Raw genomic sequence first — 16525 nt, 5'->3', positions numbered from 1 at the left:
AGCCACTTACAAGGCTGCTAGTAATTTTATTTGGGGGTATAAACACTTGGAGGAGGAAATGGAAATCCACTCCAGTATTCTTGCTTGGAAAATCCCATGGACAGAGGAGCCTGGCAGGCTACAGTCCATAGGGTTGGGAAGAGGAAGACATGACTGAGAACGCACACACATAAACACTGAGTACAGGCATTTAAAACGAAATGGTAAAAATACCCAGAGGAAAATATAATCGTGCTCTTCTATATAACAAAGCTATGTTTTACATAATATACATGCTCTTTTTTCTAGCCCCGATACACATATCATTAGCAATATAACCTCGTTAACTCAACATCAGTTTCCAGACAGAGCAAGTAATTCAAATAATTTGTTATTCTCCGACAATTATTCTTAATTCAAAATCTATGGTAAAAAAAAAAAAAAAGCTATGGTAATTCAAAACCTACTGAATTGGAAGCATTCTCTCTGCACTCATCTCTCTCAAATTGGCAAGTTTTTCTAGTTCTCCACAAGCACAGACATACATCTTTTCAATATACTCTTCTAGCTGCTTTCTCTATTGTCACTAGCTATGTTATAAAGATTATAGGTTTTGCTCTAAGAATATTTTTTTAATCATTTTATGTACTTGTTCCTCATTTTATTGGCTATTAAAATTTCTCCACTTTAAATCCTTTTCCTTCCAAACATCACCTTTCTTCTAGCATCCAACTAACATAATGACAGCTGCAGTCAGCCGTCTCCTCCATGGCCTGCAGAATCTAGCTCCTGGTAAGACAAGATGGAGCTCTGTGCATCCAGAGGGCAGGGTCTTGCTAAACATGCTCTTGGTTTCCTCTATGACACTTATGCTACCTCCTTGTTTCCAATCTTTCCGTCTCATCTTCAGCCCTGCTTCACAGTCCATGAAACAGTGCATTTACCACTGTGGTGCCCTCGTCCTCGCACAAATGTACACATCCACATCCTTTCCTAGGAAGCTACATATCATTATGAGACTTTGACCCTGACACTGAATCGTGTATTTTTCCATAGGATTTGCTTGCAGAGAAGAGACAAGGAAGAGAAAAACAACAGTGTCCACTTTTAAAAGATCCCAGAAAGACAATCCTACCTTTCCCAGAATTTGGAGGAAAGGGGCTTCCAAACTCCTGCTGCTTTGGCTTTAACGTGTGTGGCCCTGACACGCCTCCAGCCTGGGTGACCTGGAAACGTGGCTTCCCACTGGCGAGCACTTGTCTGCTGGGGCTCAAGGCAGGCAGATGGATGGGGCCCTCATTCATGTTGCTCTGAGGAGCCATCCCTCCTCCTGAGGGCATCTTGAGATGCAGGCTGTTAGCAAGGCTTCCAATGGCAGAGCTTGTTGTGCTGCCACAGGGTGAGGGGCCAGGAGTCCCCGAATGGGCTTGAATGGGAGGGATGTGTTGGCCACTGACCATCCCAGGCCCCTGTGGGGTTCCTGATGTCCGGTGGAGATTCATGCTGCATGACCTTCCATTCATTCTGAAAAAACCTGTAGCCAGGTTGGTCAAATATCCAATGACACTAATGATTCCTTTCAGGCAAAGTCCAATAAGTTATCCATGGTGTGGTTTATTAGCCTGTTTAAAAAAATAAATGCAGGCATTTTTAAAAGTAAAAAGGAAAATAAGTTACAATGAGCTTTCAACCTGTGTAGCATTCATATCAGGAAGCACTCAGCAAAACGGTCTTTTATGTAGAACATGGTTATCGAATACATGGTTCATTGGCAGGCACTCTCCCCTCCTGCATTCATGGTGGACATGGATTATGGATCACTGCATTGTTTTGTTTTGTTTGCCTCTGAACTGTTCTCAATACAGTGCTCTTGGCAACTATAACCAATCTACTGGTGCCAGCTCACAAAATGAAACTTATTTTGCTCCACAGAGGATCTGTCTGTACTAGTTCACATTTGTTATGGTGCATCCTGGGAAACCCAAATGCATCACCGTCATGAGCTGTAAGACTACTGCTCAAAGGTTTCCAGTAAACAAACAGAAAGATGATATAAACTCTAAATGAGATTGTGAGGACATTAACAAGCAATTTTTTCATGGTCCCTAGATTAACAAAAGATTTTTTTAAATAGGCATGGCACTTTCATAAAGGTTTCATATGTCTAAATATTTACAGCAGCATTAGAGTCTTAGTTCTATACTGATCCTGAGTTTATGGGGATAAAAATATAATCAACATCACAATACTCTCACCTTTCAGTAAGATCCTAGGAAAGGATAAGGCTGTGTGAAATGCTTTACAGAGAGCATAAGGACGAAACAACCCTTCTCAAGGTGAGTATATTCACCATGAACCATGCACAGTAAACGGACAGTAGTTCCACGAAGCTTCCATCTGCCATCCTGCCACCCCCTTTCTCAAGTGGCAGAGGGAGAACCAAAAGTAGCGATGTGGCCACAGGACATCATCATCCATCCGTGTGTCAGTGCTCCCTGGTTACAGATCATTCGGAAAGGCTTTTTCCTCTCTTGATCTATAGTTCCCCAAAATGTATGTCATGCCATGACTAAGGACTAAGTGCCACTACTCCAAATAAATGACAGACTCAGTCGCAATTTGAATTCTTTTAAGTAAACATGACAGTCATGGAAGAAGCCGACAGACAAACAAGAAATACAGACTGGGTGCAAAGTAGTAATGGCCAGATATCCTCAACTGGACGAGTCTTCCTTTTTCCTATGGTCCACTCAATGTCTTAGATGAATATTTCCAACTCACCTCCCAAAAGAGTGTCCCATAAATCATCAAGCACAGGATATCAACCATGGTAAACTTTTTGTGAGGAGGTTTTCTTTTTTCTTTATCATTTTAGAAAATCAGAAACACAGGTATCCTTTGCTTTTCAAAAGTTCACTTTATGCCACATCATTTTCAGAAGATTTATCTTAGTAACCATTTTCACTAACCAAAAGAAATTTGAGGAGGGATTTTCACTCTTAAGAAAAAAAAAAGTGAAAAACAAAAATGTCATTCAGCATTTGTTCTGCAGGGGGCTATTACAGAGGCAGTCCTCATCTCGAGCAGTGAGATTGGCAGCATCAAGCTCCTTTCCCTAGGAACAATACTCAGCATCTCAACTTCAAGCCTCCATAGCATCAAACTGTGTCTGTGAGCATCTGCACTTTATCTCAATTTATTTTGTACATCCCTTAGCAACATGTATCCTAAGAAATTGCTTCTTAACTTTAAGCCATTTCAGCTGACCTATGACCACTTTACTTTCAGATAGCAGAGGAAATCTGTAGTATTTAATTTTCAAGCCAAGCACTCACTGTGCCTTCCGCTAAGTTGACTGTATCTGTCCATGTATTGAGGAACTTCTAAGGTTACCAACAATGTAAATCTAGAATGCTTTCTTTAACTTTATCAAGTCTCCATTCTACTAATAATTCTATCAGTCTGCCACATTTAATACTGACACGCCATCTAGTCCTCAGAAACAATCCTAGGTCTCATTCCTCTTTCCCTCCACTACAGTAGCCAAGAAGGGACAAATAAATGCAATGCAGATTATTCAAACCTGTATCATTTATTTATGAAACAATAAGAAATAACCCTGTATCAGACTGGTTGTAAGATTTTCTTTTTTAATGCTGGAAAAATCCCAATGCCTTTTCTGCTTTTCTACCCATTTAGAAGAACTCAACTGTATTACCAGCTGGTCTGCTGATTCATTGGTTGATTGTGGGCAAGAGTCATTTAATGTCTCTGTGCTTTGCCAGATGATATTGGCCATCTATTTTCCACTCATTGATAAAATAGTGTTTTCTGAAGCACTTTGAACCCTACACAAGAAAGCACTTATTCAGCACCAATCAAAAAAAAAGGCAAAATAAATATATTGTATTGGCAATTTGTTGAAAATGAGAATTATACAACATGACTGGAAATATGAGTCACTAAGACCATGGTCCAAGTGACAAGTATCTGCAGATCTGCAGACTGTGCCCATTTCCAGGTTTTTAAAAATAAAGGAGTTGGTTCTGGCAGTAAGATCATATACAAGTAGGAATTCTCATCAAAAATGTGGATAAAAACATGTAAGTACTAAACCATTAAGAAGGTGAGTTTGTAAGAGGAAAAATAATTAAAGCACTAAGAACTTAGTTATAAGAACTCAAACTTGCTTGAATATTTATTTTATTTTTATTTTTTATAAATCACACTCCTGTTTTAAATAGCTTTAGGGTGAAAGTAAAAACAACAACAAAAAATGTACTTAAATTTTATTACTAAAAAAGCAACAGCCAGAAAGTAAAGTGATTAATACCATAAAGAAAAACCAATAGGTCAATGTTGTGTGAGCTGAGAAAAACCAGCCTCAAGACAAAAATAAAATAAACTGTATGAAAAATATGCCAAATAATACAGTTCTCACATTAATTATAAAAGCAGATTTTTCAAACATTAGACACCAGAATTTAAAAATCAATTTGTTTATTCACATTATATAGTATTCTATGTGCTTTTTGGCTAGGTAATATGATCATGTGTAATTTTGAGCCTACTTGGTAACAAAAGAGGAATAAACAACTAACTTGTAAGAAAGACCCATCCTCACTGAGTCAGAGTGAACAGCATTCCCAACGAGAATTTAGGAGACCTGAGTTTTACTTGTGGCAAACCATTTATAACTTCTCTGGACAGTTTTTCATCCACAAAAGATGAAGAATTTGGTGATAATCACTTGAGATTTTGTTCTTTCAGATAATTAAGAAAAGGAAGATTATAGAAGTACTCATTAACTATGAAGAAGGATAAATATGTAGTTTTTTAAAACATGTCTGGTTTTGGTGGTGCTGGGTGTTGGTTGTTGCTTGCGCTTTCTCTGGTTGTGGTGAGTGGGGGCTTCTCATTGTGGCGGCATCTCTGCTTGCAGAGCAGGGGCTCCAGGTTGCGTGGGTTTCAGTAGTTGCAGTTCTCAGGCTCTAGACCATGGGCCCACTAGTTGTTGCCCACAGGCTGAGTCACCCTGAGCCATGTGGGATCTTCCCGGACCAGGGATCAAACCCATGTCCACTGCATTGGCAGGCAGGTTCTTTACCCTGAGTTACCAGGGAAGCCCAATTATGTAGATTTTATGTCTGTGGCACTTTAATCAAAGGGATTGGGTGGATAGGAAAGCAAAAAAGAAGAGCAATCTCTAACAACTCCATCAAAACAAGAACTGATAGGAGGCTTGCACATCAGCAGTGTGCTAAAAGAAAACATTCACCCTGAGAAACGAACATCCGAGTTAAAATTTCCTATACTGGGCCAGAAAGTAAAATCATAGCTAATCACTATCAAAACCTGACTGGTAGGATTCCACTGGAAGAGCATTTTTCTCTTTAAAAGTTTACGTTCTCCAGCATTACTTTCTCTTCTGTCCTCCGTTCAATGACTAATCCAGGCATCAACAGAAAAGAAAAAAAAAAGTAGAAACAGAAAAAGCAAGGGACATCCAGAAGGATAAATTTGGGGTACTTTGGATATGACATATTAACACATGTAGATTTTTAATACTCCATTGGTTAAAACAATGAAAATGTTTACTCATTCTGCTATGAGTCAACATAAGTTAATAAATCTTTCCTTTCGACCACATTAAAACTCTTAAAACACACTGTTGTAAGTCAGGTCAGAGAGGAAGTTACTTAACTCCTAAGGAAACCAAGGCACAAAATCATTTAATGATAATTTCAATAGATTTCTAGAAAAGCTATGACTTTAATCAAAATACAAGATCATACTTCTACCTTCTACCCAACGCTCGAGGCACTATGCCTTGTAGGTTAAAAGATTTAAAGAAGCAATGTTAACTCATCCCTTCAAGAAAATTCCAAAAACATGAGTTCCATAATGTCTATTTACATCCAAAAGCCCTTTCTTACTTAATATTATTAATAGACTCATCTAGAGTCATAATTCATCTGATGAGCCAGTTAATTATTAATTTTCATACATCATTTCATTTCCTTAGGCTACATTTAGCCTTTGTTACATTTTCCATTCCTTTTATGCCACAAGCATTTCTCACCCTGTGCAGAAAACCTGATAATGAGACACAAACACTGGTCAGCAAACAAATCGCCCCTGAGCTGACTTCTTATATATACATATAAACCATCTAAAATAGAGTTTTTATTGATTCTTTTTATTTTTCCCCTTCGGGTTAATGATTGTATAATTTCATTAACGTTGCCTTTTCAACATCACTGCCTTGATCACTAATAGGCCCATGCTATTCCCATGGGTTTCTCTAGTTACAGCTTTGTAGCCAGAAGAATATAGAAATGAAAAGCCTATTGATAGATAATATAAGTTATTCTCATGCACGGCTGCAGTATAAAGCACATTTTGCAATTCAATCAAGGACAGATAGAGCTGAATGTTCTTAGATCCCAGGAGTTCATTTTAATAAGCAGAATGTACCTTGTCCTAACACAGGTGACTGACTCCTCAGAAAAGATTGTATAAACAAAAACCAATCGTGTAAGTCATTTTATTGGCAACAATATAAACACAGCTATATTAGATGTCACCAATAAATCAAAATTACTCTTGTCTGCAATTTTAACAACAGAAAAGTGCAAACATGTGCCTGTGAAGCTGGAGGATATTATAGAGGAAATACACTGGATGTGTACAATATCATTTCTCTAAATTGAAAGTATATTAAGTAACCAGCACAAAGTATAGCTGATCATTTCTGGGGTTTCATAACTTTATACAGTGAGACTGACAGACTCACAGAATTTACAACAGAAGTTACACAGAAACAGAGCTGGAATGATTCCACGGCATTAGGATGTGGAGTGAAAAGTCAAGGAGGTTACACCTGGTAGTTAGTACATATAGACCACATGGCCACTTGGGCACTCCCAAGGTCTAATATAGGTAATTTAAGAATATTAACATATTTATTTTGAATACTAAGATGTTTAGCTACTACTCAAACAATATAATCACCATTAAAATAAAATTAAAGAGGTTTACCTTTGAGTTATACCATGCTTCAATTAAAAGCATGAAGATAAATCAGTGTTCCCTTCAGAAATCCATAACCATTCTACCAAAGACCACTCAAAAAAGACAATATAATGAACTTATGGATCTCATTTAATAGAATTCTTGACATTGTTTTATCTGTGACTCCAACTCTTTGCTACTGAATTAGAGATAAACATTTTAACTTTTTATATAAAATTTTCTCAAAAATAAAAATAATCTTCCCATAAGTTTATGGAGTAAAATATCTGGCAGTGCCTTTTTAACCACATGAGTGGCTATGATACTAAAAATGTGGATAGTAAATATGGACAGGACACTGAGGAAAAAAAGGAAGGGAAAGGGAGAAGAGGAACAGAAAGGAGGAGAGGGGAGGGGAGGGGAAAGCAGTGGGGAAAAAATGACCAAATCTGATGCAGGAATTTATTCTGGGAGAAGGCAATGGCACCCCACTCCATTACTCTTGCCTGGAAAATCCCATGGACGGAGGAGCCTGGTAGGCTGCAGTCCATGGGGTCGCAAAGAGTCAGACACGACTGAGTGACTTCACTTTCCTTTCACTTTCATGCACTGGAGAAGGAAATGGCAGCCAACTCCAGTGTTCTTCCCTGGAGAATCCCAGGGACGGGGGAGCCTGGTGGGCTGCCATCTATGGGGCCGCACAGAGTTGGACATGACTGAAGCAACTTAGCAGCAGCAGCATTTAATTCTAACTTAAAAATCAGAAGCAGCATTGAGAACCTTCGAAACAATGCTAGTGATTATAAATTTCTAGAAGTTCAGGACCTTCAGGAAAATACTGCTGGAGGACAATATTAGAAGTTCAATAACCTTTCTTAGCATCTACTTTTTACACTTCAGTGCATCTATACAACTCTCATATCCCCCTAACTTATTAAATGCTACTACTTTTAGTAGTAATTACCTACAAGTGTTTCAACTTTGCCTCAGTCATGAACTCACCAATGAGTACAGCAAGTTCTAGAAAAGCATGACCCTACCAAAAGAAGGGGGATAGTTAGGGATTCCCTTAGTCAGCTGCAAAAAAAAAAACAAAACCACACACACACAAAATGAGAACAAACTTGAAATGAAAACGATTTTTAAGACAAACATAGGTAAGTTCAGAAAGGCACCATGCCCTGGCCAAGGCATTGGCCCAAGTTGAATATGGGCTGTAAGGTCAGATCTATGTTTAACAAAGCATTGTTTCTAAAGTACTATCTTTCAAATTGGTCAAAATCCACTGGTGAGCCCTGAAATCAATTATTTAATGGAGAAACATTTTTTAATTAAATAGAACTGACTAGAAGGCAATGGCACCCCACTCCAGTACTCTTGCCTGGAAAATCCCATGGACGGAGGAGGCTGGTAGGCTGCAGTCCATGGGGTCGCTAAGAGTCGGACACAACTGAGTGACTGCACTTTCACTTTTCACTTTCATGCATTGGAGAAGGAAATGGCAACCCACTCCAGTGTTCTTGCCTGGAGAATCCCAGGGACGGGGGAGCCTGGTGGGCTGCCATCTGTGGGGTCGCACAGAGTTGGACAAGACTGAAGTGACTTAGCAGCAGCAGCAACAGAATAAAACAGAAGCTATCAATGTGCATCGAATATATTAATGGTTAAGAATCATTTCATTTCAGAGATTTGCAGGTGTATATGTCTGCATATCTATATGCACAGTGCTCTGGGTAAGAAAAAAAATATTTTCTGGTGGGTTACAGACAAAAAAACGCATAAAATCTACTGTTATAAAAGCATTGAGACTATCTGCCAGCCCAGGTACCTACCAAGAAAATCTGTAGAAACAGACAGAATTAAACAGCCAAAATAAAACAGATCCCATAATATCGCTGTAATGAAGAAAAAAGCTAAATGTTTGACATTTTTAGCTTTATGAAAAATAAGGATTAAATAACACAAAGCTATACTACCAGGGCTTCTCTGGAGACTCAGATGGTAAAGAATTTGCCTGCAAATGCAAGAAATCCCACTTCAAGAAGAGCCCCTGGAGAAAGGAATGGTATCCACTTCAGTATTCTTGCCTGGAGAATTCCATAAACAGAGGAGCCTAGCAGGCAGGCTACAGTCCATGGGGTCACAAAGAGTCAGACATGACTGAGCGACAAACACACGCACTCCTACCACTGTTATCTTTCACTTTGCTTTTTATTTAGTATCAATTGATCAGTTGTGCTCTACAAATACCAATTAACTGACTGACTGACAGAATCAGAGATCAAGATGACTGACAATTTTATATCTTCCTTGTTGCAAGGGGTAGGTGACCTTCCCTGAAATAAAACCTCAATTTTACAATGTAAAAGGGGGCAGTGGGTTGGGGGGGGAGTTTAAATTAACTGTCCTTGAGAACGGAGTTTTTTTGAAATGTGTTCTTATGAGTTAACATCAGATCTATGAGGAGGAATTGGAAATGGAAAAATGAACACATTCCCAATGATGTCACCACTGAATTAATTACCTGAATTGCAAAAAGTGAACACCACATGGCCACGGTTTGAGACACAAAGGCTTCTTCAGAAATATAAAAGAAAAGTAACTGGCTGGAGATTTTTCTTTAAAAAAAAAATCCATTTTCACACAAGGAGATACATAGGTTGTAAAATATGGCAATTAAAGTGCATTCTTGGTTACCTAATGTATATAAATAATTACTCAGTCATGTGAATAGCTATTTGCAAAGCTAAAACTCACAATCCTTTCAAAGGGGTAATAAACATCTATCTATGGAAGATTCTAGAAATAAAACAATTTAGCACTCATTAAACCAAATATTCAAGTATATTAAATTATCCCTATCACATGTGTAATTGAGTGATTTCTTTCTTTCAGTGTAGTTAGTTATTGCTGAAAAGTAACCAGTGTAACTATTTTTAGCTGTTGGTAGACAGAAGTTTAATACAAGTTAAATTATGTTCACTGACATCACTGCAGAAGTATGAATGTCCGCAACAATGACTAGGCCCTTAACCAATATGACAACATATTTATTTAAAAAAAAAAAAAAAAAAAAAGAAGCCCTACATGAATGACTCAGTCAGTTACAGACAGAAGTGGAATCTATTGGTCATACTGCAAAGGTTGGGAAAACATAAATCCATTTCTTCACACACAGGAATAACAAGAAATCATACATAATCCTAGCATCTGATTAATTTTCTGTGTACAGTATCCAGCAGGCCTTAAAACAAAACTTCATAGATCTGGCTCAGAGCTTCAGAAATAACCGACACTGAAAAAGTCTGATCTTTTTATCAAGGAGCCTGGAACAGGGGCTGATCTTGCACTGTAATCCAATCTGCTCATCTGTAGTTCAGCAAGACTTGGTGTGCCCAAAGGAATGTGCAGTTGTTCCCATTCTTGGCCTAAAGGAATCATGTCAGACACGATTAGCCCCACACCAGCTTTCTTTACTTCAAGTCTGCGCTCAACTACTTAGAGCCTTCATTATCTCAGTTTTACAACTCAGTCTCCTGATTTTGTTCCCAAAGTAGAACATGGTTGAATCCTTGTTTCTGTTCATTCTATACACTGTCTTTGAATTCACCTGAGTGGTCCTTCCCTTCCTCCCTTCTTCTGCCCTCTCCTCCCCCAAATCCAGATTCTAGTCACCTTCCAGGCCCACCCCACCTTTGGCTTTCTCTGATCCTCTCTTAATCTGCCTCTGTCACTGATCTGTAAAATAGTGAGGCTTGTATTATTGTACCTAGTTCATAGCATTATAGAACATTAAATGAGACGATGCATGTTACTTGTTTAGCCCGGTGCCTGGTACCTAGAAGCATGTGATAAATGTTGACTATTTCACTCTACATACATCTCCTTTAACATTCATAACTTCCCACATTGTCTTATAGTTATTTGCCTGTGTTTCACCTTCTTGTCTAAATTCTAATTTCATTAAGTTTTGGTACTCTGTATAATTTGTCAAGCTCTCCCCAGTCCTTATAGGTACATAAATTATCTTCACATTACATATGTCATATATATTGACTTTTCATATACATTTATGTACATATATTTATTATACTTGTATTTATCACACTGTACTGCCTATTTATACTGAAAATTATCATATAAATCAATATATAATTATATACTTGTATATTCATATCCTATATTTATAATTTATTGCCTGAATAAATATAGTCTAAGTAAGGTGTGACCATAAACCCTAAGCTCTGTGTCTTGTGGAACCAGTTTAATTACAGTTGTGTGCTTCCTGGTCTATTCCTCCTAGTCTATTCCTTTCTCTATTAGAACAAAGCAGCATAAAAAGTCTATCCCACTCTTCTGAACAGGCATATTATTCTTGTCTTTATCTTGGCATACCCGTGAACAATGAAAAATCCTAGCTGAAAGCCACAAAACAAATACAGTCACTTCAGTACTGAGACCAGGCATTTTTTTGTCATGGGGGTTGTTGGTCCTAATAGAGAGACTGCCAAATGCATTTTGGGTTGTCATGGTGGAAGTTGCTCCTCAGCATTCTCCTTGCTCACCCTAAGCTGGCTTCACTTTATGGTTTCACTCATATCTGTTTAGTCTCCCTAATCAGACAGTCATTAGGATAGAGAACAGGGCTACTGTTTCATTAGTGTTTTTCCTTAACTCTATCATATTAAGTAATGCCTAAACAACTAATTTCTGCAAGCCAAACTGTTTCCCTAAACTTTAAAGGGGAGTCCAAATTATCTGACCTACTAAAAGGCTATTATATCAGCAAAAGAAGTCAAACTCAGGAGTGCATGTTGAATTATCCCACTTACATAAGGCATAAAAAATGGGCAAAATTATTACATCTGTTAGAAGTTAAGGCAGTCATTACTCTTGAGGAGAACACAGTGGTTGCAAGAGATGGGGGAAGACAGTAATGAGAAGAGAGTAAGAGTCAAGTTTCTAGGGTATTGGTAATGTTCTATTTCTTGAAATCCAGATGCTACTTGCTCAGTTGTGTTCAGTTTAATCAAACTATGTATTAATGTCATTTTAAAGACCTTACTGTAAATTTAACCCTCCTGGAAAGCATAAGGCAGCACAGTTTTATTGCACAGATTTCCTATATGCCATTTGTTTGTGTTTTTATTTTCAGTCCTGAGCCTATGACCCAACTAAACTTTGAGAAAAGTTAAATGTCAAGTCTTGCATTTCAGCATTCTTTATAATAATCTCTACAGAAAATAATTATAGAAACACAGAAAATGATTTCTCCAAGGAAGAGAATGTGCATAGGATGGCACTTACTGAATTATCTCCCTCAAGAATCCTCATATATTCTGGAAGAACTACAAATTAACATTCCAACTCAAGATCAATAACTACAATATGAGAGAGACAACACCAGAAATAATGTCATCAAATTAATTTACTAGCAGAAAAGAATACTGAGAGAAAAAAGATGGAGAACACTAAGCCCTCTTCTGAAATGATGGAAAGATCATATAAATGAAGGCAAGGCAAAACATAATTTGCTGCTATTTAACCTCCCCACCCTGCCTATTTTGGCCTAATAGGAATGTCACCTGCTAGGTGGACCCTGGAGTCCATCCCCCCCCCCAAAAAAGTTGCTTTTTCTATTCAGAATCATGATCACTTCCTCCCAAGAACATTGTCTGACCCCAAGTACTCAATATCCGACAAACCCACTACTATTAAGGAACTTGGATGAGATCAGGGACCAGCCACAAGATGCTCTCTAAAACTGGCTTAATGTGAACCAAGGGGAGAGGGAGTTAGAGCAGCAATTGGATTTAGCTATTCACACTGAAAGATTACTGAGTCCTCTGAGCAACAAAGGAAAAGACTTCAACTACCAATAAGGAAAGGAATTTGAAAGTGACTGGAAAAGAAATCCCCCGTTCTTCCTTTTCAAGGTAATGTTAGTGCTAGTCTGACTACACAGACGAGCAGTGAAAACATATGAAAACTGTAATGCGTTCAAAAGTGATCCTTAAACTTCAACAGCTCCCAACTGCAAATATAACATCTAATATGACACACTCCTGTTTCTAAATGGCTTCAAACACTCATTGTGGCAGATCTTTTTTCTACAAACTTTTGCAGGTTGCACCTGTTTCACACTTCACCTTAAGAAAACTTGGAAGAGGAAGAAAAGGAATGAGAAAATTTAAACCAACACAAATCAATCTTTTACCAAAAAAAAAAAAGTCTCCCCATTTATGTAAAAAAGGAGGTCCAGTGGGGAAATGCTACGGAGAGGGAAACAGACGTCTGGCTAACTCCCAAGGCAGAAATCATGACTCATCAAAGCTTTCAGAGCGGGCAGAATGAGACTGCATTTGTCTTGAGTTCACCTTCAGGCCAAGAAATGCTCTCTGAACTGGGAAACTTGAGTGCTTGCCCTGCGACTGTGACAACTGGCTCTGAAGTCTGGGGCAAAACTCCTGAAAATCTCTGGGCCTCAGTTTCCTCATCTGTAGGTGATCACCAAGATCTCCATCTAGCCTGATGGTCTTTACCTTAATTCCCTCTTTCCACAGCCTAAAGGGAACTGGTCCACTGGGGGGAGCTGCAGAACATTCCTCTCCTCAAACTCCAGAGCCCCAGGCCCAGACTCAGGAGAGATGCTAAGTCCTGGAAGTAGGTGGGAAGAGAGTGAACACCCCTCTTCTATGGAAGAGGGGGCCGCGAGTCTCGAATTTCCGGAAGTACCCTTCACTTCTGCCCTGAGTTTAGATGCTGCTGGGATGACGGCCCAGATGATGCCCCCGGGAAAGCGTAGTAAGGGGGTGAGGAATACCAAGCGGGTGGTGGGTGAGGGGAGGGTCCTGAGGACCTGCCGAGTGAAGAAGAGCCTGAGGCAGGGCAGGAGACGGCAGCCTTTATCAGTTCATGACCCACGCCGCCCCCCATCTCGGCCCGCGGGGATTCAAGGCCCGCGCCCCTGGGCTCTCTGGCAAGGAGCGAGGGGCGGGTCCGGGGCTGAGGCGACAGAGCCCTGCTTGGGATGCGCTGCTGCGACCCCGTTACTCCTTGGCCGCCTCTGCCCCTAACCCTCGGCCTTGTCCGCCAGCGAGCGCCGCAAAACAAAACAAACTCGTTCAGGCTTCCTGTTGTGCAACCCACTCCCGAGTAAGTCGGGGCCGAATGCGCGCCGCCGATGGTCGGCGACTGCAGAGCCCAAGAGGCAGAAACCAGCGCGCTGCCCGGCCCAAGCCGAAGCTGCCCGGCCCGGCCCTGCTCGCCCCTCCCGGGAGTGCACGTCCCCGCGCCGTACGCCCTGCGTGGCCCAGAGCCCGCACCGAGCTAGCCCCTAAAAATCCTTGTTCTTTCACTTCTTGCCTCTTAGAAGTCGAGGGTGCGACCCGGGAAACCAGAGACGACTTTTCAGAAAGTTTCTCCCTACAGGTACCTAATTGAATCATCCATAGGATGACAAATCCGTCAGGGCCAAGTTTTCCAGACACTTGGGTGACTTCCTCATCACCGAAGTGACTTGTCGGCTCCAGTGAGTAAGTTGGAAGTGTCGCTCCAGGCAAGGTGTGTGTTTAGGAGAAAGCCGGCTGCTCACTCACGCTTTCCAGAAAGCGGCCTTGGACGACTTCAAAATACACACAGGGTCATTTATAGGGACTGGAGTCTTGCGCAGGACAAAGTCCCTGAGACTGAGACATTTTCCAAACAGTGCTGACATTTTGCCAAGCCCTATAAAAATGTAAACGCGAGGTGACGAACCTGGCTGGGAGTGAGAGTCTGAATCTGCGCAGTTTGCGGTGTGGGTTATAGTTCTAGTTACAAGACCTGGCAACTGCGAGTCGCTGCACCCGTCCCCACGAGGAGTTAACGTATCCCCTTACCGGAGGACCTCTGGGCAATAGGGAGGGAAATCGAATTGGGTGAGACACAGCATGGAAAACAGCCTTCGTTAGAGCTCCACAAAGCACGTGGAACTGGAAAGAGGGAGAGAGACCTCCTGTCAACCCATCAATTCCCACTTCTCCAAAGTTTCCCTTGGGGGGACTCATGGGTGGCGTGCACGACCATGCCCTTGCGTACTGTAACTTGCCCTGATTTTGTAGCCTTCTGGACCCTCTAGTTTAGAAGAAAAGCCCCGAACAAAAAGTCTTCCTAAATAGAAAAACTTTAAAACCTTGTTGATTTCCTTTCCCTCTTCTACTTTCAGTGCTTTTAGGCAACTGACAAGAACACAGCTTGATTCCTAATTGAGAATTGCTATCTCAGTAAACAGATCATTTAGAGAATATGGGTGTTGGGGTGCCCGTATTCTTAAACCACGCCAGCAGCTCAGAGTGTAAATATTTCTAATCCCTAGTTTGTATCTCTGAGCGTTGTAACTCCCCCACTCTCAAGCGCCCGGCTTCTCTCGACTCGCCTACTAGCAAAGTTCCTATGGCATCCACTTACCAGGTAACCCGGGATTTCCACAACAAAGCCTGGCGTGCGGGTCCCTTCCCCCGGCCAGCCTGAGCGAGTGACAGCGGGCAGCCAGAGCTGGCGAGGAGAAACTTGGGGCTCCAGCCCTTCAGCGCGCTCCCCTGGCTCTGCCTCCTTCGGAAATGAAAACTCCCATCCAAGCCGGGGGACCGAGCGCCGAAACCCGGCCCAAGTGCAGTGTGTGCGCGCGCGTGTGCTAGGGCAGTAGCGTTAGGGGGAGGAGGAGGCAGGCAGAAGTGGGGTGGCTGTACCCTCGGCATCAGCTCATTCTGCCGCTTCCCCCTTCCTCCACCCCCCCGCGCGCGCACACACACGCACACAAAGCAAATAATATCTTTAAAAAGTTGAGTTTCGGCTTTGTGCCTCACGCGTCTTGCTCATCCTTGCCTTGGGCCTGGGGGCGTCTGGGGGCCGGTTCGGGATGCTGGCTAATTGCTTTCGGCGCGTTCGGTCGGGGGAACGCTGGTGCTGGTGCGAGCCTAGACGGCCGCGGGCAGCGAACCTGGCTGCGGGGAGGGGCAGTGGTGGCGGCCCCAGCTCTGGTGCCCGTGCGCGCAGCGCTCTGGGCTGCCCTGGCGGCGCAGTGTGGACGCGGCTGCAGGAGAGGGGAAGGGGGAAGAGAGAGGGACGGGGGGGACGGAGGGAGGAGGCGGCCTGGGAGGAGAGTGGATGTGTGTGCGGCCGCGAAGGCCGGCCTGTAGCCAGCTGCTTCCTGAGTGTGAGCGCGGGAGGGGGAAGGAGGGGCGGGCTCGCTGGTCACCAGGCTGGCCAATTCGAAGGCCGAGTCTGTGTGTCTCCCTCTCGACAGGACCAAGCACACAGTCCTTCCCGTGCCCCTGGGAGTCAAAGAACTCCAGAACTGGCTAACAGCCGGGAGACACTTCACCTTCTTCTTGGGCCTTATTTGTTGAACTGGCTCGTTCTTTTTTTAACGTGTAAAAGTGTCAGCATTTCTACAAGAGTTGATGTCAAAGCATAAACAAGTTTAAAAAAGAAATCAGTAGTAAAATGGAGAGAAAAACTAAAAAGTGAAAAAATGGCTAAAGAGCCTTTC

The 16525-nt window shown here is 41.7% G+C and overlaps 1 protein-coding gene across 1 annotated transcript in view; it reads right to left on the bottom strand.

The window, feature by feature from the left end:
* Positions 1-16053, bottom strand: part of GLIS3 (GLIS family zinc finger 3) — a 501883-nt gene extending 485830 nt beyond the window's left edge. Inside the window, exons 1-2 of the mRNA XM_040244340.1 lie at positions 15442-16053; positions 1115-1601 (exon numbers count right to left, since the gene is read on the bottom strand). Of these exons, the coding sequence (XP_040100274.1) occupies positions 1115-1502 (388 nt within the window). The 5' untranslated portion in view covers positions 1503-1601; positions 15442-16053. The remainder of the gene's footprint in view (positions 1-1114; positions 1602-15441) is intronic.
* Between the last annotated feature and the right edge of the window lie 472 nt (positions 16054-16525).

Source organism: Oryx dammah, unplaced genomic scaffold (assembly GCF_014754425.2).
Source record: "Oryx dammah isolate SB20612 unplaced genomic scaffold, SCBI_Odam_1.1 HiC_scaffold_1, whole genome shotgun sequence".
NCBI classification, from domain to species: Eukaryota; Metazoa; Chordata; class Mammalia; order Artiodactyla; family Bovidae; genus Oryx; species Oryx dammah.
The sequence above is the reverse complement of the archived record's forward strand: the minus strand, read 5'-3'. Positions and strand labels throughout refer to the sequence as shown.